The sequence below is a fragment of the Numida meleagris genome, chromosome 10 (genome assembly GCF_002078875.1).
Source record: "Numida meleagris isolate 19003 breed g44 Domestic line chromosome 10, NumMel1.0, whole genome shotgun sequence".
NCBI classification, from domain to species: Eukaryota; Metazoa; Chordata; class Aves; order Galliformes; family Numididae; genus Numida; species Numida meleagris.
This window is the reverse complement of record NC_034418.1, coordinates 18,755,450-18,778,180: the sequence shown is the minus strand read 5'-3', so window position 1 is coordinate 18,778,180 and position 22,731 is coordinate 18,755,450. Positions and strand designations below refer to the sequence as shown.

Below are 22,731 nucleotides of genomic sequence, written 5' to 3'. Positions count from 1 at the left end.
CGCGCCGCCCGCCCCCCTCCGGCACCTCTCTGCGCCTGCGCGGGCTGCGGGGAGGGGGCGCGCGCCAGGAACACCGGCGCCGCCGGCCCGCGCATGCGCTGCGGAGGGAGGGGAGACAGAGAGACGGAACAGCCCCGAAGCCCGGCTCTCTGCGCCTGCGCGGAGCGATCTGTGCGGGCTGGCGCGGGACCGCGCGGGGAGGAGAGAGGCGCTGCGGGAGCGAGCGGCGCGAATGAAGTTGTGCGCATGCGCAAGGAGGGCTGGGGGGGGAGGGGGCAGCACGCGGAAGAGCCGCTGTGGTGGCGGGGGGCGCGGAAGCCTCTAGAACGGGGGGGGGCGGGGCTGGCGGGCCTCGCGCGGAGGCGCTGAGGAGATCGGATCTTGGGGCTTCGGGAGGAGCTTTGGTGAGGCTGCGCTCGGAATTGTGTGTTTGGATCTGGGCCCATAGTACTGGAGAGATATGGATGTACCTGGGAGAATCCAACGCAGGGCCACCGAAGTGCTGAAGGGACTGGGAAACTGCTCCTGTGAGGAGAGTCTGAGGGAGCTGGGCCTACTCAGCCTGAAGGAGATGAGATGAGGCCCGGGGGGTCTCATCACTGTGTATAAATACTTGAAAGAAGATGAAAGAAGGCAGAGCTGCGCTTTCATCACGGCTACCCAGAGCCAGGCCCAGAGGCAATTTGTGTGAATGAATACCTGAGGTTCCCCCTGCCCATCCGCAGCACTGCTGTGCTGTGATGTGACAGACACTGAGACCACAGGCTGTGTGGTTTCCTGCATGCAGATCTTCAAAGCTGCCTGGACGTGCAGCTGGGCACCAGCTCACGGTGTCTCAGGGCAGAGCACTCAGAGGCCCCTTCAAATCTCAGCCATTCTGTGAGGAGCAGAGGAGGACAAAGCTGTGACCAGGCAGTGTGTACCCATCCTGGCAGAGGCTCTGGCATCCCTGGGGCACTGCAGTTCGTTCATTCTACCAATTAACGAACTGCCTGGAAGCCAGCACCTCCACTGTGCTGTCCTGAGAAGGTTCTGCCAGCAGATGGTTTGCAGTAGAGAAGGAAGGCAGATCTTACTCTTGAAGGCAATGAGGGACGGAACAATTAGGAGTAAAGCACATCAGGACAGGCCTAGATATAAAGCACAGATGACAGCACAGATCGAGGCTAAAAGTGGAGAAAGAGTGTCAGAATCCTGCACGAGCTCAGCTTCCAGCTTCACGTCAGACCCAGGTGAGCTTTAAGCTGCAAGGGCAGCTACAAGGTTTAATCAAATCTGTCTCTGTGTGTTCCCACCAGCCACAGGCTCCATGCTGTCTGTGTTGCTGGGCTGTGTGACTAGCAAGTGAAACCCATTCTGTGTTCCTTGCCAAAACAATTGGGACAGTATAGGAGGAATTCATGCAAGTTCCTCCTGGGGTCTGGAGGTCACCACTGGCTGGCACAGCCCAGCAGGTTAGGCACCAAATCCCAAATGTGCTTGGTTTTCAGAGACTGGGATGATTTGAGGTTTCCTGATGACACAAGTACATGCACGACAGCGTGAGCACACTGATGTGCGAGTTGATGCAAGTGTTGCCCTGTCTGTGTCAGTGGAATCTGGAACAGAGATTTCCTGATCGCATGTGGCCTGTCGTGGCCCGTGTGGTGCTGGGCACTCTTGGTGACAAATCCAGATGTGGAAAAGGCTGGAGTTCCAAAGGATATTGTAGACTAACAGGTACTGATCTTATGCATTTTCCAGTGCTTTTTTGATTTTTGAGCGTTTTGCACCTTTAGCTTTGGCTGCCCATCTAGCTTCAGAACCTGGACTTGCAGCTCCAGGCAGATGTGCTGTGGGCTCTTGGTGCTTTGCAGGTCCTTCTCAAATGTCAGTTTGGCTGATGGGGAAGATACTTTGTGTCCCAGAAGGGGGAACTGCACGTGGCAACTGTAGTGGAAACAGTGAGTGCTGTTGTAGCTGTGCAAACTGCACAAACAAGGGAAGTTTAAAGAACAAGGGAAAGGAAACCTGTAACCTGTTTGGAGCAAAAGGGCCCACAGCTGAGTGAACGCACTGATGCGTTTTTTCCCCAGTCGTCACAGCAGAGATTTACAGAATGAGAGGTTCTGTTCAGGGATGCTGCCCTTGGCACGTGGAGATGCTTGGCTCCATCCTTCCCCACTCCATTCCCTCTCACGAGTCCTCATGGCTAGACTTGAACTTACAGGTCTTTTCAAATCTTAATGATTCCATACGGACTAATGTAGCTGAAACAAAAAAAAATCTCAGCTGGTTAATTGCCAGGCACCAAAACTTGAGAGTGCTGTTAAAAGCTATGTATTCTGTGCAGTTAAGGTATTTCCTTGTTTTATAATCAAGCTCTTCTCCCTGTGTAAGCAGTAGATAGCAGCAGGTGTGAGTGGGAAGCAGTCTGCACCGGGCTTGTGTGCGCACATTGGCAGGTGCATGCATAGAGTCTCTAGCCCTGCTTGCAATGTCTAAACCTGTGTAGGTGTTGTATTTTCTATCTGTTAGAGGGCTGTCAGAAAATAATTAGGCTCTTTCACCAGCTGCCCTACACCCAGATTACTGCTTCCTGACTCATTAGAGTTGCTGAGGTTGGCAGGAAACTTGTTTTATGGTAATTTCTGCCAGCAGCGTCCCTGGAGACGGGGCAGCCGCGTGTGTGACACCAGCGTCCACTTCAGCCTTGTGATGGAGGCACGGGGCCACTGGAGGCCACTGGGCCGGCCGCTATTTACAAGACGATCGTTAGTGCTGTCATTAGCAACCATCAGGAGCTTCCCCGTTGCTCTGATGGCTGCATCGGCTGGACAATAGTGGGGTGTGCAATTTACTGATTTCCCGACTATTTGGCCAACTCAGGGTTTTAAAAGGAGGAAAGAGTGGGGCTATGTAACCCTGAGATAAGGATCTCTTGTGGACAGTAACTTGAGACATGGCAGTGGGAGCCCCCAGATGTCCCTGTACCTACTGCAGGCCCCTTGGGGGCTGGCACGGGTCAGGGTAGCTGAGCCCTGGGGCTGCACCAAGCTAGAGAGCCCACTTGCTTCCTGACAGGCCCTTATGAGACATATGCAGGCCCCCATTTTTAGTAAACTATGCTTTTAGAAAATTTGGAGAATTAAAAATTATGCTTTATTGCTTACAGATTTCCATAGCAGTTGCCGGGGATAAAGCTGCAACAGCACTGCTTGCTCTGAGAGCAACAGCTGTGGTTTGCAAACACACATCAGCTGCATAAATGTGTGCCCCACTGTCTAGTTGTGTGCTTAGGTTTACAAGTGGTGTTTTTGCCATTAGAAGAGCCTTTTCTAAAAAACAGTCTTTTTCCTCACTTTCCATGAAATATTCCTGAAGGGACTTTCCAGAAGCTGTGGGTAGTCGGTTCATGCCCTGCTCTGTGTGAACAAGGAACAATACCCTAGGTCATAGTGCGATGGAAGGGGATAACAGCATGGGAAGGACGGTGCTTGCAAACAGCAGCAATCCAGCACATCATCTGTGCAGGGCAAAGTCAGGATAGTGTTCAAAAATAATCTTGTGATCCCAAAGAGCAGAGTATTGGAAGTGACGTGCAGCTCGGCAGCAAAAGGTCAGGAACTGGAGAACCAGTGAGGTTTCCTATTATAAATTGTAGCCCCACGAGTTGGGAACAGTGACAGAGGAAATGCATCTGCTCCAGGCAGTCACGAGGGTGCTTGGTCGCTAGCACAGCATCTTTGTTCAAAGCCTATGTGGGATGTGACGGGCAATCTAACTCTCATATGGATGGAGAAATGGGAATTTTGGGGTGTGAGGCTGTGAGAAAGTTGTGTGGGGAGTGTTTTATACATCATTATGGTCATGAGGTATTAATTCCAGCTGGAGGAACTGCAGAAGGTGACTGAGGGAAGTAGGGCCTTCTCTGAATTTCTGTGGACTTAGGATCCAGTTCCCTGTGATCAAAGATAAATTTACAGAAGGAATGCCTGGCAAGAAAATAATTCACAACCTTCCTCTGTATTGTGAGTCTGTTATTCCTTTACTGAACATGCTCTGAGGATGTCCTGTGACTGCAGGCTCGGTGGTTTCAGCATTAGCATTAGTGCACAAATGGCTTTGTGAATTATCCACGACTGATTGCAGAGCACCCCTATTGCCCCCAGCTACAGAAACCCCCACTTCCAGCCCAATGAATGGCTCCTATTTTTTTCCTCATTACATCCGTGCCCATATTGTAATTCCTTGCTTTGTGCACATTCTGTCCATGACGAGTTTCAAGCCACATGGCAGCTTCATCTCATAGGTGAAGCCCACGTACGTGGCCATGATGGTTTGCGTTCTTGTGTGCTGCTGCAATGTTGGCAACTATCTGGTGGCATGAGGCGATGCTATGCTGCCCAGAGCTCATCCCAGAGCACACACAGCCATACTGTCACAGGAACAGACTTCACGGCTATTTATCTGACAGCTTCTTCCATACTTTACGTCCATAACATCTTTGCTGCTTAATTGTTGCACTTCCTGAGCAAGTGACTGGAATTTATCAGGGCCTTTCACTACACCTCTTCTGCGATTATAAAAAGTCAGATTATTATTATTACAGTATTAAATACAGTGCAGAATCAGCATCTGCTGACCAGAAAACAGGCATTCATGAAACTGGAAAAAGACAGTACTCGGCCATGTAAATGTGTCGGCTGGTCACGGAGATCTGCCTTACAAATAAGTTTAGAACAGAAGGAGAGTGATTGCACAATGTTTATTAACTGCAAGCTTGAAAATTATCCATGTTTAGACCACTATGGAATGAATGCTGCAGAAAACCCCATTTGTACCCCGCCACCAAATCTGGTTGGCATTGCTCACACTTTGTTTGTCCAGAAACTGTCGCTTTCCTGGCACAGTGCAAGAACAATCGTGCTGCTTGGTTACAATGCTCTGAACAAGATCTTTGGCGGAGGCTCACTTTCAACTGATGCCATCTGAAGGATTTTTCCTCTGACAGGAAGACAAATCCTGCATCTGAAAAAGCTCAACATTTTCTCAGCTTTAGCTCATTATTAGTTTTAAGGAGAACAGTTGTCATGGCCAAATTTTCCCGGCTCAAACCACACTACATCTATACCCAGCCATTTTCAAGAATCCAAGTTACAGCTCAGGTTCCTTCACAGTGATGTTGCTCTGATGCTGGCATCCCCTTCCCGCAGAGCCTGGTGCTTCGGGAGAGCCATGCTGGGAAGCATCAGGCAGCTGCTGTGCTTCCCCCGTCCTTTGGCCTGGCTCTAGTCATCCTGGGGGTGTATGGAAACCCTGGGCCTCAAACACAGAGGATGAGAGCTGGTCAGATTTATAAAATATAACAAATACTTGAAATTCAGAAACAGTAACAATAGGTGGATGTCCAAGAGTGCAGTAAAACTTGATGCTAAACTCTAACGGACTAATTCCGCATTTTGTGTCTGTTGTAGACAGTGTAACACACTTGCTCGTTGCACACTTATTTAACAAGGCACAGCCCAGCTCGCACTGCGGGAGCTGGCACCATACATCCTTCACAGTGGCTGGTACCCACGACACCATGGGAAGCTCTGGACCTCCTTCCCTCAAGTTGTTCCATTTATCAGCTAATTGCAACAAAGCTTGGAATGCATTTGGAGCTCCCAGCCCTACTCTGTACACAGGTTTGAGGCGTACAGCCGTGTTCTGCACTATTAAGGAACTGGGGCTCACAGAGAGGCAGGAGCTGCCGTCGTTCACCTCTGGAGTGCTCCCAAGGCAGCTCCAGCACTGTAACGCTGACTGCACGTGCTGCTTCTGTGCCCGTTTGCAGTTCTTCACCTTGTAGCCTCTTCGCCTTCACCTGCAGGAAGCATGCAGCATGTGCCCTCCCATTTCAGGGAGTTTTCTGGCAGGGAGAGAGCTGAGGCAGCACCTGCACACTGCGGCTGCACCAAAGCCAGCCCCAGCAGTATGGGAGTTAAGCAGCAGTGCAAAGACTTGAGATCCTCCTCTTTTAATCCTCATATAAAATGGGTAAACAACTTTGTTAATGCCTCCTTCATGTGCTGGGCCCCATCACTTGGTGAGCCGCAGGAGGAGAGAGGACATGGGGGCTGTGCCTAGCAGGCAGAATTCAGCAGCTGAGGTCAGCAGAGCCAGTGCCATTCAGAAGAACACTGATGGATGCTGCTCCAAGCAGGTAAATTTGGAGAAGGCTTTGATGTAGCTCCTGCAAATGCAGCTCGAGCACCTTGAGCTCTCTTGAATGGTCAGTACACACGCAAAAAAAGGGGTAGCTATTTGGCAGAGACAGCTTGCTTTTCCATAAGGCATTCAAAAAGGCACTTAAAAACACAAAGATGCCACTTAACAGGCCTGAAGGTCTTTCATGGGTAGTTAACAGGTTGAAAGGAAGCAACAACAGAAAAAAGGCAGCATGGCCAACAGGAATAAACAAGTAGTTTTCTCAGCGTAAGTGGCAGCAGGACGTGATCTGGTAATGGCAAAATTTATTTAGAGCAGTCAAAATGCAGCTGAATGCAAAGAGCACCAGGAAAACTATATTTTAAAAATGAAACTATGTCAAAATGCAGGTAAAATGATGCCCGCAGAGAAGACAAATTTGTCACCACCATCACACCTACCAGCACCCAGCTGCTCCTTTCCTTGGGCTAGCCTCAGGTGCCTTGAAACCAATCCCTCTGACTGCTGCAGAGGGCTCAGGACTCTCCTGAACTAATTCTTGTCTGAATAAGATCTTTGAAAAACATGCCTTCCCGCTTTAAAACTTCAGCTTCATAGAGAATCCATTATAAACCTAGCTAAGCTGTTTCCATAGTTAATGACCTAATGATAAATGTACAAAAATACCTGTTTCCCGTTTGAATTGCTCTTGCTTTAATGAGTGGGCCTTTTTCAACTTCAGCTTCATCCTCCAGATCAAAAAGCCCTCTGACAAAATTTCTATTCCACATCCAAGCACTTCTGTGCTGCAATTTTGTAACCTTTTCTTCGATAAGCTACACTGAGCTCAACTGTCACACCATAAATAATGTTTTCCAAGCTTTTAATCATTTACATGTTTTTTCTCTAGATTTTTAAAAGTCAGAGGCACAGCCATAGCATTCATTCCCTGCAGAAACAGTGCCAAACACGGGCAAGAGTTCCCACTACCACAAAAGAGGAACACACTCAACCTTTACCCCTGGTGTCACGCTCTGCCACCTCCTTGGTGTGATGCCACACTGCACACTCCTCGGGATACAGCTTGGCATGCCATGTTTCCCAATGCACAGCTCAGCATCGAGCTCACCAGCAGCACTCGTGGCTCGGTGCCAGCAGCTCACCTCAGCCAGCAGCCTGCTCTGGTTTTCCTGGGGAGCATCTGTCTCCTTCCAGGTCAGAGTTTCAAACAGCACAGATTGCTCTTTGGGGTAAATCTGGAACGTGCTCACTGAGCAGCTCTGCCCTTTCACCGTTAAATCAAATCTTTCCCTTTTTACTTTGTCCTTGTGGTTTTTGCATTGATTTTATTAAACCATGCAGAATACCTTGTACTATCAATTCAAATGCCTTCCAGAAGTCTAAGCAGCTTAACTAATCTCAAATATAAAAATATCAAGTTAGACTGATAGATCTGTTCTCTGTAAGTTTAGATTGACTCACCCATTGCATACTTTAAGACCGGTAAGACTATATGGCCCGTTACCTTTATCCTTTAAAAATACACCTAAGTAGAACTTCCTAGATCTTTCCTTGGCTCAATTTTATCTTTTTGTTGTACTCTTGTTACAATAGAATAAACAGAAACCAGACAACCAAACCAGTCAGGACAGAACAAGGGCCAAGCAGAAGGTATTCAGGAGCCACTAAAGCAACAGTGAACTTTAGGTTTCCCTGTGCTGCGCATGAGGTTGGCCAGATAGTTGACTGTATAAGACAAAGCAATCAATGGCAGAGAACAACATCCTGCAGGGGAACAAAGCAACTCTTGGGGGGCTTCTGCTGCAGCTCTGCTAGAACAGTGTTTGCGGAACATGACCTGCTGCTGCTGGGAGCAACCAAGCCAAGCCCACTAGATGAGGAGAGAGAGCCCCAGCAGCATGCTCCATTCCTAATAGCTATGCAGTTCCTTGGCCTTCATTTTTAAAGAGATGGACTGTAATTCTAAGCGCAAGAAAATTCTAAAACTTCTGAGGAGCACAGTGATTTCATGGAAGAGAAAAGGAAAAAACAATGCAACCTACAGGAGGTTTTCACAAACAAGACATTATATTACTTCCCTTTTTGCTGCAGTTCAGCAAGGTGAATTGCTTTGCTGCAACATTTGGATTAGAAACCAGCGTCAGACCATCAAAGGATATAAGACCCCAGAACACAAATTCCTTTCTGATAGCAGATCCTGAAACCACCTCTGCAGCTGGAAGAGCTGGAAAGCTTCATGCCTCATGCTGCATGAGGCACACCCGCCTGTGTGCTGCTGGAGGCTGGCTACAGAAGGCAAAGTATCCTCCTGTATTTATTCCAAGACAAAAACAGCATTTCGCACAAATCCCAGACAGATTTATTTTCCCTTTTTATTTAGGAAGGAGAGGCAGGATTATTTGTGGGTTCACCCCCCATCTGGTGCAGATTTACAGGCAGTAAGAATGAGTTTTGATTCCAATACATGTGTTGGATCAAGATCCCAGGGAGAAAGAAAAAACTCAATTTCAAGAAGCCACGTCTGTTCCCATTTCTGGCGTTGCCACACAGCACAAAGCACTCAAAGAAACAAGGATCCAAGGCATACATTGTTTCACAGAATATACATGTTAAAAGGACAAGTAGAAATATTACAAAATTAACAGAATCACTTTTAAAATATTTATATTTGTTGAACCGTTAAAAACAGACACAGAAGGAGGTAGCAAAGCTAACAACTTCCTGCTGCTCTAATTAGTGTTGCCTGCATGCACTGGGAAAGTTACCGTGGAACTGAATCTCTCAAAATCTTTTCTGGACAGGATTGTAGACAATTTGCAGTTTCTTTCTGACAATGCTATGTGAAGTACTGTGGCAAATCCACAGGCTCACTAACAGCTGTTTCATGTTGTCTGGCTTAACAAAAAGGCATTGAAAGAAAAAGGTTATCTGTGTTTTACTTCAGAGAGAAAGAAAGAGAGCACAAGAGGGAGCACAAGCACGCACACACCAGGGAGACCACACACAAATGTAACAGAATAGTGGGATGCTGCACTTGCCCTGCCACAGCAAATCCAAAGTATGACTGATCCCTGGGTGGCAGAGTTAAGACAATTTGGTATGAGCTTGGTCCCATGGATATGAACATAACTTGAGAAAGCTAAAAGCAAGGCATCAAAGGTGAAGGGAACCGCAATTCCACGTGGTGCGTGCATGTACTCTCTCTCACACCTGCTTTTTCAGGCTTTCTGAGGTCCCGTCAAGGTCAGTTCAAGATGATCTCCCATCCAATATGTAATAGCGATACATTAAACCTATGACTAGTGCTCCAAAGATGGGGATTAGCCATGTTGACCAGAAGCTATGGAGAGGAAGAAACAAAAACAAACAAACACACAAAAAAAGAAGAAAGTATTAAGTTAATAACTCATTCAGTATGTTCACTACTTGCTACATGTCTGTTTTCACCCATCTCCCACCAGCTCACAGACCGACCACTCAGGACACGGGACAGGACAGCTCTTGCCATCCCATGCTCAGGGCTCCCCTGCCCCTGTGAGAGGCCCCTGTGACTGCAAGGATGGCTTGGTTGCTTATAAAGCAGCAGCTGGGTTGCTGAACTTTCCAGCCTGGCACATACAGAAACCAATTTGAGTTTTTTGTTGTTTTCTTTTCTTAAATAAGCCAGACTGTCAATTTGTGCTATACAAACAGCTGAGTTGACTCAAGGATGGAAATTACTACAGCTACCCCACAATAAATCATCCTTGCTCATAAACCTGAGACCACAGGCACAGGCTCACCTTTAGCAGCCTCCTTCACAAAAAAAAAGTTCTGATATGAAAGACTAGGTTTGTGTTCTGGTTCCAAGCACTCCTGAATTTTCACCTAAACTGCACTGCTCACCATAAAGACCCTTCAAAAAATGCGCACTGCTGTGCTGCATCATGCCTGGCCTGCAGCAACTACCCAAGTATCCAGTGTAGTGCAAAGGGAATGCAGCAACAGTTGTGCGATGTGAACACACAGACAGAGAATTCAAGCTAAATAATCCCAGCGTGCCTGCTCTGCCCAGTGTGAACAGGGGACTTCTCACCACTGGCTGCACCTCCATCTCCACCAAGCAGGGTGCACAACTTGGCAGCTAACTCGGTGTGATGCAGTTTGGCAACTTATTTTGGAGTATCTCCTTGTTGGAAGGACAGTACAGTAACATCCCATTGAGTTGTTTCCTGCCTGCTAGAGCTAATCTGCAGTTCTACAAACGGAGAGTCCCATTCTCTCAATTTCTTATTTTTTCTTCTTTTTTTTAAGAAGGTACTATACCTTGCTTGTCCTGAGGATGTCCTATTTTGATCCTGAAAGAAGAAAGAGGGAGTTAGCAGGGAAAAAAGAAACATTCTAGGTCATGCTAATAAGACTGCAAAACTGGATGTGCAATTGCAAATGCAGAGGAAAAATAACCCTCCTCTTCCTTTTCTAAACATCCTCTCTGTCAGAAGCATAGATGCTTCTAGGGATGTTTGCCCTCCTCCCCACCTTCACATTCTTTCCATCAGTCCAAACCTTCCCACTCAGCTTTCAGCTTCATACTGGAACTCTCACCTCTCTCAAAAAATGGCCTTGAAACTGCATTGTTCATTTTATGTCATACAGAGGGTGACTGATGATCACAGAATGGTCTGAGTTGGAAGGGACCCTTAAGATCATCTAGTTCCGAGCCCCCTGCTATAGGCAGGGACATCTCCCTGTAGACCAGGTTGCTCATGGCCCCAGCCAGCCTGGCCTTGAATGCTTCCAAGACGGAGCATTGACAGCCTCTCTGGGCGGCCTGTTCCAGTGTCTCACCACCCTCACAGTCAAGAATTTCTTTCTAATATCTAGTCTAATCCTACCCTCTTTCAGTTTAAAACCATTTCCCCTTGTCTTGTCGCTATCTGCCCTGATAAAAAGTCCCTCCCCAGCTTTTCTGTAGGCCCCTTCAGGTACTGGAAGGCCACTATAAGGTCTCCTCGGAGCCTTCTCTGCTCCAGGCTGAAGAGCCCCAGCTCTCCCAGCCTGTCCCCATAGGGGAGGTGCTCCAGCCCTCTGATCATCTTTGGGGCCCTACTCTGGACCCACTCCAACAGCTCCGTGTCCTTCTTGTGCTGGGGGCTCCAGAACTGGATGCAGTACTCCAGGTAGGGTCTCACAAGAGCAGAGTAGGGGGGCAGAATCACCTCCCCCACCCTGTTGGTCACACTCTCTTGATGCAGTCTAGGATATGGTTGGCCTTCTGGGCTGCAAGCGCACATTGCTGGCTCATGTTGATAATCATTTCACCATGATCTCTTTTCCAAACCTCTGTCCACATCCCCACATCTGCTATCTTACTGCTTGGCCACTGACACATATAACTGCAAAGTTCTCTTCAAATCTTCCTTTACATACTGCCTGTCTCCAAACGTTCACACTTTTTTCTTTTTTCAAAAAAATTCTGAGAATTAAGTACTTTTTCCAGTCAGCTGAAAATTACTTTACCAATTCTACAACCTCTTTCTCAATGGCTGTTGCTGTTCTCCAGTATCTACCAGCCAAAAATCACCTTACTTGTCCATTCTGAACAGTATTACCTCCACTTGAGAATCATAGTGCTTTCTTTCCTGCCACAACACCCCATCAGTGGACGCTAAACGTTAACATTTAACTGTGGGGAGTTACCTCTGACCTGAGTCGTAAGAGTAGGCAGTCGCTACTTTTTTTTCTCCTGGTAAAAAATAAATAGGTGGGATCCACATTACTTCTGTTTAAGTTATACTTGGGTCCAGTTTTAAAAACAGATGTTGCACACCAGAGAAGGATCCACTGGACTTTGTTTAGAATAGGAAAATATTTGCAAAAAATATTTAACTCATATCCAGAAGCATTGCTCAGATTAATTTCTGTGCACATTTTAAGCACTTCATTCTGTTCATGAATGAGAGTGGAACCAAACAATATAACATTAAAGTGAATGCATAATCATGCAGCCCTGCTTTATAACTAAGACTAGGCTTTACCTAGCCTGAATTACTCTTTCTATGGCTGACTGTAATAAGCGAGTTCTCCCAAGGGCTTCAGTTGCTGCTCTCTCTGTTGACAGTTTCCTTTTTGATTCCCGGTACTCTGCAAGTGGCCCTGCTTCGAACAACATCTAATGAAAGCGTTGTTGAAGACAGAGCTGTGCCTGGTCCAAGCCTTCAAGCCAAGCAAGAAGAGAAGCCAGCTGCAAGACACATGTTTACCTCTCAGATGGTCTTCTATTTATTACCATTTCCCTCTCCTTGTCCGTTTCAAAGGCATTTTTGCAACGCCGTGTCCCATTCTAATCCAGGAGTACCTGAGTTTTAACCAACACCTATGATTTCTAGGGCAGTTAACAGAGAATTCTTGTTTTACAGCCAATCCCATGGTGACTGTGCCTGTCTCCTGGCTTGAATGTAACAACACTAACAGTTCAGTCATCAGGACATAGCAAGTACTGCAAAAACATAGTCTGTGGCTGAAGGTGTGGAAATAACATTGCTGATGTCAGAGGAGAGAAGGCACAAAAAACCGCTTCCATTTTCACACTGAGGTGCTTGCTGAGCTTCTGACCAAAAAGAAAGGAATCATTTGCTTGGAAGATTTATTCATTACTGTAGTTTGTAAGCATAAAGCCACAAACTCCACAGAGGGGGAAAAAAGGCAAAAAGAAAGAGCAAAATAAAAGATACGTGGTGACTTCTTTGTTCATTTTGTAAGCATAATATAGTTTCCTCAGCATTAAATAAAACAGAACAGTGAAACACCATTAGCTTACCTTAGAACCTCCCTTTTTACGATCATCCTGTCATGGGCAGAAAAAAAAGAAGAAAAAAAAAGAGATAAGCACTGACTTCAAGAGAAACCTGCAGTCATTACAGTCATTACAAGGGAATTGTTCTGTACACAGTCCTCATCATACCAGCAATTGCCTGGACTCTGGTTTTCAAAGCAGACATACCTACAGCGCCCAAAGGCACTGTCTTTGTAGTAGGCAGGAAGCTGGTATTTGTGTCATGCCCCTGTCATCTCTCACCCTCCTGAATTCTAAACTACAGACACGGGGAAGTTACGGTACTATCAGCTAAAGAGCAGCTGATATGGTTAGCTCCTTTAAGTGCCACCAATTTAACTGAAGGGAGAAACCTGTTCTGAACAGTGGGAAAAGAAAACAAATCTGGTTTTGTTCTCTCAGCAATGATCCTCTTTCCTCACCAGAAACCCTGGCCGACACAGGGACTGTATAAAAACCTAATTACTTACTGTGCAAGACTCATCTTGGTGTACATTTACTGGGTTACATAAAGGAAAGGCACACTTCTACACCATCTCATCCTGTATTTGAAAGAGGGCTGGTCCTTACCGGGTGGATCTCCCCTATGTAGTACTGCTTGAGCATCTCCCTGGCATCTGTGGAATGACCAACATCTTCAAAGCTCTCCGTAGCATCTCTGCCAGCTTGTTCAAGCAAAACCTCTTCTCCACCTGGATGCTGGAAGAGAAGACTTAAGGTGAGCAAAAGGCTGGGTGCAAAAGAGGTACCCAGAGTCTCAGCAGCCCTTCTGGCCCTTTTCATTCCTTATGACTGCCTCAAACCAACATCATCAATAATATCTACCAAAGATTCAGTCATCCAGCCTCTCCTTCAGGAAGTCACAAATAACAACACATGCTGCACAGCCTGGGAAATACCCTGCGTAAAATAAAAATCTTTCCAAAGAGGCGAATCTCCAACTTAACAGAAAAGCACAGCTTAGCCCCCTACGGCAAAGCCAACTCTTCTGCAATTCTGCAACCAATTTGGGCAAGAAAATAATACAGAAGAAAGGATATCCTCATGTACCTTTTCATAGGCATCACTGCACAAACCAGACTCCTTGCAGAGGAGCCTCTGCTGCATGATTTTTACATTAAGAACTTTTCTGAGACAACTCAGCTCTTAGTGAAGCACAAAACAGTGCTGCATTCACAGGCATCAGTGGAGGAAATGATGTTCTACTTCTTCAGATCCAACAAAAAAACAACAGTATTTGGCTGACAGCCTCTTTGTGTGTAGCCGTACAATGAGGAGTGAAGAACAAAGGGAAAGTACAGTGGCATAAGAAGCTACAGCTCTAGCATAGCTGCACCAGTACTGAACTTGATCCAGCATACAGCTACTCAATGACTGGTGGAGAAAGAAAAAAATACCAAAAAAAAAAAAATCCACCATTCGACATCACATACTGATTTCAGAAATTCAGGAGCAGCAAACATAGAAGCACCATATCCACAGGACACCCCCAACAACACTGGCATTGCTGGTGGTGGCAGACAGTCACAGACAAGACCAGGCAGCATGAACTGAAAAATCTCTAGTGCAGTGCTGTTTTCCTTGATGGGTTGGGCTCTCCTCTGCACTGTCAGTACCAGAATTCCAGGAACAGATTGGCAATAGAAAGCACTAACCACAAGGCCAGCAAAGTACAATCTATTTACAGTGTGTGTATGGGAAGGAATACTTCTGTTTAAACTACCAGCTAATCCAGTTAAACCAATAAAGTGATCAGGCTGCTGAGTCCACACACAAGGACTAACCCAGTTTTGCAGTGCTAGGCAACAGGCACTAAACGCGCAGGCTGAAAAGATGAGACTTGCTCAGTGCTGCCTGAAATTTCTCTAACAACTAGAAGCCTGGAACTGGAGAAGAGATGGTAGAGTAAATTTCACATTAAAGGACTAAAAGACCTGTTTTTCTCTGTAATGTCCTTTTCCTTCCCACAGACACAGAACAGTTGTTATTGCCCCTCTTTCTTCAGCTTGTTTGGTTTTTCTCCCAAAAGCCTAAATATTCTCACTTGGCTATCCCTCCTCATACCAAACATAGTCTGTGTGGACACAAAAACAGTTCAGTTGTTTACTCCAGAGAGTTGCTGCAGCCAACTCTCCAATCCCCATATCAGAGCTCTTTATTCTCAATAAATCCCTTTATTGGCCAGGTATGTAACATGATCAACACAGAGCTCTCTCAGCAGCCATGAAGGGCAAAGTCTGCAGCCCCAGGAGGCAGCCGGGCAGCAGTCAGGTATTAGCTCTCCTCAGCTGTAAAACCAAGCAAAGCTCCACTCTGCTGCTCCCCTTCAAGCCCAGCCACGTGTCCCACTGCCACTGCTCCCGCACCAAGGCTCATCCGATCTCAAAGGCAGCCAGGTCGGGGCTGCCATAGCAGAAAACCAGCCCAACAAAAAAGGCAAGGAAATGACTGTCTGCTGGTCATCGTGAATTAACTCTCTACAGACCTGGGTGCGTGAGAGTCAACAGGAGCAGGGGCTGCAGCAGGACCACCTTCGGTCACCTCAGCACTCTTTAGCTCACACTCTCAGACTTGGCTGTAGTGGTGGGATGCTGCATTTCGTTCCACGCAATGTGTGCAATTATCCAATTTCCGGAACACACTTGTAAAGATCCACTTGCAAAGAAATGAGGGGATAAAGGGCCAGCCATCTACTTTGAGATTTCAACAAGAACCCCTTTGGGACATCTTGATAGAAATCTCATTTCAGAACTGAGGTTTTTTTAAAGATTACCCTGCTTTCCTAGCCATCCATCCTAGAAGAGCAGACAAAACCCTGCAGTAACACGGAACATGGAGTGGCTATCCGCTTTTGGTGGGAACCCGTTATTGCATGTTCAAGGGACAGAAAAAGTGCAAGAGAAGAATGTTTACATGTTTGGTTCTGAAGCCTTCCTATGCACTTGCTAAATCTACAATAATTATTTACTCATGCACGTCTGTCCTTCGTTAGCATCACCAAGCCAAAGAAAAAAATGAAAAATTTTTGGAATATCTTATTTCTGACAGAACTCCCTAGTCTAGACACCCACAACTTCAGCCAGACAGTTCTTACCTTGTCATACCCAAGCACACGTAAAACCAGACTGTTTATACAAGAAGTAATTTACTCTGCCACAAAACTTCCCAAAGCTACAGCTCCTGCAGAAAAACATAGAAACTGAGAAGTGTGGCAAACTCTGAAAATAAAATGTACTTCCAGAAGAAACGACGACGAAAATAAAGCTCTCCTCCTTCTGAAAATGAACAGACAAAAGCCAACAAGAATAAGAGAGATGGGCCCAAGCGCAAGCCCTCTAAAGTCTTCCTTAGCAACAGTAATGTAACCCGGACCTCCCTGTCTCTGGAGTCTCTCACCTACAGTACGCATTAAGTACCTGATGACAGCAGCAGTAATAGTCTTGAGGCACCGGTTCTGGAAGGATATAACCAATGCCACTGAGCAGAGAAAACAGCTTTGCAGAGGGAACCCTGCCATCTGGGAGCGAAAGCAGCAGCCACCACAAGAACAAGGCGTTCCACACCCCCAGCCCCACGGCACAGGGATAAGTGGTTATCCTTGTCGCAGTCAGGAGGCTTAAGGGGGAATAAAACCCAAGATTTGCACAGTATACACAATACTTGGAGCTAAAGCAGATGATCTCAAATGAATCATTTCCATGTGATCTTTGAATCAAGTTCTCTGAATCCAAGACTGGCTCCCACAAGGCAGAGAATAGCAGCAGGACATTGAGTAACTCCATATCCACTCCAAACTTGAAATATGCACTGATGCTCTAAGGTGGCAGGTAAAATAAGTTTGTTCTTGATGACTCTCCCTCTAATTAGTATTTAGGAGCAGCTCATACAGTTCTCATGTTCTGTGTTCAGCCAGCAAGGTTTTTATTGGTGAAAGCCAAGGAGATGCTCTCTCTGTGAAGCCTGTAGAAGGGACATGTAGCAGCAGCAGTCAGAACTAACTGCACTGCTGACAGCACATGGCAAAGGCTTCAGAGAGTGCAACACAAAAACTTGATGCAGAAGGTGAGAACGTGGACTTGTCTGCAAACACCAAATGCCTCTCCACATGTGTGTGGCAGCTGCCATTACAGACCCACTACAAACTACAAATGAGTTCAGAAGCAACACTAAGCTCTGTGGTTAATTAGGTTGCTGGATCAGATAAGACAAAATCATCAGGTTGAGGAGAGATGCAAAAGCTTTAATTTCCAGCCACCGTTATTAGAGAAATATGCCATGAAAGGGAAGAGTATTTCTTTGCCATAGCAATGTGTCAGTACCATGCAGGCCAGAAAAACACCTACACAAATGGTGTTCATCAGCCACACATCCTTCACTACTTGTTGTAAGACATGAAGCAGGTTTCCCTAAGACTGTCTCCACAGTGCTGGAACAAGTCAGCGTAAGGAAAAACAGATCCCTGACATTCCTCCTTTGGTTTCAGACACACCTGAGTATGCAGGAATTATGTGCAGAAAGACAAAGATACTCAATATTGTTTTCTTACTGCTGGCACACAGATTTTAAGTTGGCTAGCTAACAGCTGACCTGCTGCACTGAGGCTGCAGAAATCATGAAGCAATATTCAACAATCTTCTAGCAGGGAGGCTTCTTACAGATAACGCAATTGCTCCGAGGCAACGCTCCAGCAGAATTCAGCAATCTTGTTCAAATAATCTATGGCCAAAGGCCAGAAAAGGCAGCAATTAAACACTGCTTCAGTGACTACACAGGATCAAGGGAAAACATTACCCACTGAAACTCCGATAGCTGCAGTTACAACAGCTTGGAGCTCGAAAGCAGAACAGTTTATCAGACAACTGTAACCTTTAAACAAGAAAAATGTTCCTGGTTCCGATCAGCTACACATTGTTCTCCTGTCACTGGACTGATTACAGTGGGATAACAGATATAAAGTGTATTTTTGCCAATAAATTAGGCCACGATCTATGTTTACAAGCTTTAGATAGCACAGACTGTTGCGCTAGCTATGCTACTACACTTACAAGAGCAGCCCAACTCTTCTTCGTTGCCCTAATCAAAGTACATTTTTATGTCACAAAAACATAAATGGGAGAAAGGGCTTGGGAAGGACAATGCAAAAATTTCTTTTCAAGGAAGCATCTAGGGCACTCCAGCCAAATCCACTCAAATTGCTGGGGTGGAATGAAGCAATTTTCTGGGCTCATTTATAAATACTGAAGGCGCTCCAAGGAGCAGGCTCCACATGCCACCTTAGCAGAAAGAGCAGAGATGAAGACTGACCACTCCACAGTGCCCGTGCTGTGAAACAGTGTCATACACACCATGGGGCTGCAGGTAAATACCTCGAAAATTGTGATTTTGAAGAAAAATCTTGAAGATTTTTTTCCTGTCTCTTAATTTTGAAAGCAATAAGCAGCAAGCATGATCATATACTGAGGCACACATACGAAAAGGCATGCGCTTCCTGCAAGTACCTTCCCAGCTTCCAGCTGTTTTTGGCTCTTCCTAAGCCCAAGGTGCTTTCTTATTTAGAAACAAATAGCGAATTGCTCTTCCTCGTTTTTGTCCTGTCTTGCCCTGAATCTGCCTAACCTTCTTGCATCCACAATGTCCTTCGGCAAGAATGGTCTGCTCCTGCCATGCGAAGAAACATTGTTTTGAAACAGGCTCCAGCCAGCTTCCGTGATGCCCTCTGTTTCTTGTACTGAGTGTTTAGAGGCAGGCAAACATGAATGCTTTCAGAAACCCACATAATAATAAATGTTTAAAATCCCCCCCGCCACCCTGCCCATTTCATTTGGTCAGCAGAGCTAGCCGGGCACAGTGTAGTGCTCTGCTCTCAGCACTGTGACAGGTGCCAGATGACAGGTTGGCCCAATGCCAGGGAACTCAAACATGGGGGGGTGGGTGTGTAAAGAGGCAGTCAGCTGCCCAAACTGCTCACATACCAGCTGGGCTAGGAATGTGAGTACCTTCATTCTGCTCGTAGCTCCACTGCTCAATGGCTTCCCGAGCTAGTGCCGCGCTTACTAGGGTTGCCTTCCCTTCCCTGCTCTTTACAGTACAGCATGTATATTTTTGTGGATGTACACAGCTAGGTGTACAACCAGTCCTCCATCTGAGCTAGAGCTGTGGGCTGTCCTGTACAAGAGCTGGTGTCAGCTGATGACTTGCCATGCCACTGCCCTGCCAAGCACCCAGCAGCCACGCTTCCCCGAGTCACCATCCCACTGTCCCACATATCTTTCCTTCCAGCCTTCCTATGGACTGGGTGCCTGGAGCCCCCTCACATATCAAGTGCTCAAAAACAACAGCTGCTCAGCAGGCTGCTTTTCAGATCCTCCACCTGACAGAGGCACCTGTAAACACTGCTAGAGTATCGACAGCAGGCAGAGGTGAGCAAAGGAGCTAGAGGCCAGAATTCATTTATGGTTCTGAAAGAGAAAGCAGTAATTTTGGGTTTAAAAGCTGTAAGCAGTGAAAATCTGACTACAGCAAAGGCCATCTCAAGCCACCATAGTAAAAGACACTGAAATTCCTCATTTGTACACTGACATACCTTAAAGGCTCTCTTAAACCAAGCGCTGGGAGGAAGACTCAAAGCACAAATCAGATTCAGAATGAAGCATTATGACGCTAGACCCAAAGAACAAAATAGATCATGTCCAACTTTATTTATAAACACTGGGAAGCTACACAAGAAAGCCACTACTTCCAGCTGCCTGCCCACTGTAACAGAGCTGCCATGTTATCAGTCTCCTCCTACCTGGAAAGCCTCTTATACCTCACCGAAGGAGTTCGTCATTACGTGTGATGCAATGAGTACATAGCAGACATGTTTTAATCATATATGCCTCGGGGAAAACAGAAGTTTAATTTACACAAGCAAAACCAGCAAGCAGGAACTTGAAGATTTTTAATGAAGTGTTCTCCTACAGCCAGCTCGAACCAGCTCTCATCCTTACCCTATGCATACTACAGAGGGCTCAGCATTACTTTAATCTGAGACAAAAACCCTTTGACATTTTGTTAGCATTTCTTCCCACTCCATTTTTAGCTCCAAACAGCAAGACAGAGCTTTCAACTTTCTTAGAAGCAGAAGGTGAAGGCACTGAGTCTAAACGCAATTTTTATCCCTGCAACCAAGGGAATTAGAGATGTCACAACGAACGAAGCCTGCGGCCCCTCCAAGCCGCTTTCGCACGGCTCCGGGGGCGGGGTGCCCGCTGGATCTGACCGCAGGCCGCGGCACGTCCCCTGCAGAGCGGGGACCTCCGGCAGGCGCGGGCCTCCTCTTCTTCCTCCTCCTCCTCCGCGTCCTCCTCTTCTTCTCCGGAGCAGTCTCGGGACACAGAGGGGCCCATGCCCCGGAGCACCCCACAACCCGCAAGGCCCTGGCCCCCAGCCCGGCCCTTCCCTTGGCCCGGCCCGCCGGACCCCGCCCCGCGCGGCCTCACCTCCTCCAGGAAGCGGGTGACATCGTAGACGCGCCCGTGGATGACCAGCCAGGCCTCGCGGTTGGAGTTCCGCTTCCCCACCTCCTCCAGCGTGAACACGGGCCCGGCCGCCTCCGCCGCGCAGCCCCCGGCCTCTGTTGGCTTTCCGGTCTCCATGCTGGCCACCGGCAACTTCGCGGAACGCGCGGTTCGGCCCGCGGCGGCCGCCGTAGCGATGTCGGAAGGTGCCGCCCAGCTCCTGCGCCCGACGCTAACGGCTCGCCGCCGTGCTGGGCCGAGCCCGCCAGCCAATGAGGAGCGAGTGGCCCCGGCGGTGGGGCACGGATCGCAACCAATGGGAGAGCGCCGCACCGGGCGCGGGCCAATAGCGAGCGGCCAGAGCGGGAGGGCGGGAAGGCGGTGCGCCTCACCTCAGGCAGCCTGACCCCGCCGTCCTCCCCGGAGGCTGAGCTCGGCGGGGGACTTGGGGTTCCAGTGCCTCGCAGAACGACTGCTCCTTCTGTAAATAAAGCAAATGTTAATCTCATACATCTCAACATTGAGCTAGTGCTGTAACGCTCCCGGAGTGCTGCCTTGTTACCCGTTCCTGAAGGTCTGCTCCCTCACAGGCACAGCGGGCAGGGTTAGGGACAGACTGGAAGCCCGGGAACCCGGGCAGTTTGTAGAGCCAGTGCTTTTCACGTGTGAACTCGCCTTCACGGCTGTGGTTTGTTTGTTCTAATGCAGCAGAAATGCCCTGTGTGGAAAGAAGCGCTGATACTGTCAGTAACGTGGGATAAAGGTTAAAGGTATATGCAGTACTCAGGCACTACACACCTGCACGGTGGGGGTTCTGAGAGGCACTCAGGCAAGGTAGCACAGCACACAGCGTGCCTCTTCCCACAAAGGAGGGGCTGGTGGCACACTCAGTGGGTACAGCACAGTCAGTGGTTTGGGGAGATATTGCCCTGCTGATGTTTGCGCTCTATTCCAGTTCTGTTCTCGTATACAACCTTCATAAAGGGCTGAAGTTCTGAGCTGAGACCTGGTATGGCCTCTGTTTATCACACACTGGCTTATCCTCACCTTATTCTGCTAGTTTTATACAAGGAAATGAGAATCAAGATGCAATCAAAGAAGTGGTAAGGAAATAAAGCTACTGTGTAAGGTGTACGAGGTAAGGTGTTGGAGGCACTAAAGCCAGGTGAGTCACATGCATTGGACTCGTCTCCTGCTTTCCATTTATTCTCAGTCTCAAAGAGTAAGCTGTAAAACTGATGTTTCACCACAGTTCTTACTCATACTCTGCTGGCATGGGGCTGCATCTCTCAGAGTCTGGGAGTGCAGCAGCATGTGGCTGCACACACCAGCTCTGCCTTTGCTCTGTTGCTTTATTGAATCATAGGTTTTGTGTGGACAACCTCTACATTAAACTCTGTTCCTTTATGGGCGTGTACTTAGATGACCATAAAGCTGGTATACTTCTCCATCTCTCGGTGCTTTCATCTATGATAGCTTTCTTTTTAGCTGCTGATGTCACACTGTTCTTGAAATCCTTGGCCCTTTTTGTCTCTCTAGCTTTGTCACAGTCTGGAGGGCACAGCATCCTCTCCATTTATTTCAGAGTAACACGGATCCTCCATATGTAACTGCAGGGTCAAGTATATTCTCTATTTCAGCAAGTTATACATGTACTCAACCAGATTTTTGTAGACTGTTAACATCTTTGCCTGTTCTGAAACTTCTTCACAGTTACTTAATCAATAGCCATGTCTTAAAGCAGCTTAAACCTTGAGCTTGTTCTTCCTCTTTCAGTCCTTCTTGTGCATCTCTTTTCAGTCCTTAAGGATGCGTCTTCAATTTTGCCTGTAATACAAGCAGTCTCTCTGGCATAGAAGTACTAATGTCACATAATCTTTCAGTTTCCTTTCTGTGGAACACTTTTAAGGGGGAAGCTCTCCTTGCTCTCATCAAGTTATGTCCTATAAACTCATTTTGAGATTTCATCATCTTGCAACCTTGTTGCCACAACATCCCTCTCCCTAGCCTTGGCAAGTGCAGTCATGCCCCATTTCACACAGAGGGCTGTTGTAGAGGTTATTCTACCCTTGCTTTGGCCAGGCTACTCATCTTTGCGTTTTTCTGCTAGGTCCATCCATGCTGCAATGAGATAGAAAGTACAGCAATAATAGCAGAGTAGTACAATCCTAGGCTGCAGCAAATGAGAATAAGCCCAAATATAGTAGCCAGGGACACAGAAACAAA

The 22,731-nt window shown here is 47.2% G+C and overlaps 2 protein-coding genes across 5 annotated transcripts in view; one reads left to right on the top strand and one right to left on the bottom strand.

The window, feature by feature from the left end:
• The window catches only part of TERF2 (telomeric repeat binding factor 2), a 33,258-nt gene continuing 10,862 nt past the window's right edge, over positions 336-22,731 (top strand). For 2 of the 4 annotated variants that reach the window (XR_002442092.1, XM_021408214.1), the window contains exon 1: positions 336-1,232. Coding sequence is in view for 3 of the 4 variants with exons in the window: in XM_021408214.1 (XP_021263889.1) it covers positions 1,043-1,232 (190 nt within the window). In the remaining variant the exon portion in view is untranslated. The remainder of the gene's footprint in view (positions 1,233-22,731) is intronic. The other 2 variants (XM_021408213.1, XM_021408211.1) reach the window with 2 other exon arrangements.
• Positions 8,533-20,775, bottom strand: LOC110404181 (cytochrome b5). The gene is made up of 5 exons (XM_021408219.1): positions 20,488-20,775; positions 13,577-13,705; positions 12,992-13,018; positions 10,498-10,529; positions 8,533-9,532 (listed from the first exon to the last, which is right to left on the bottom strand). The coding sequence occupies exons 1-5, from the start codon at positions 20,641-20,643 to the stop codon at positions 9,442-9,444; spliced, it is 435 nt and encodes a 144-aa protein (XP_021263894.1). The 5' UTR covers positions 20,644-20,775; the 3' UTR covers positions 8,533-9,441.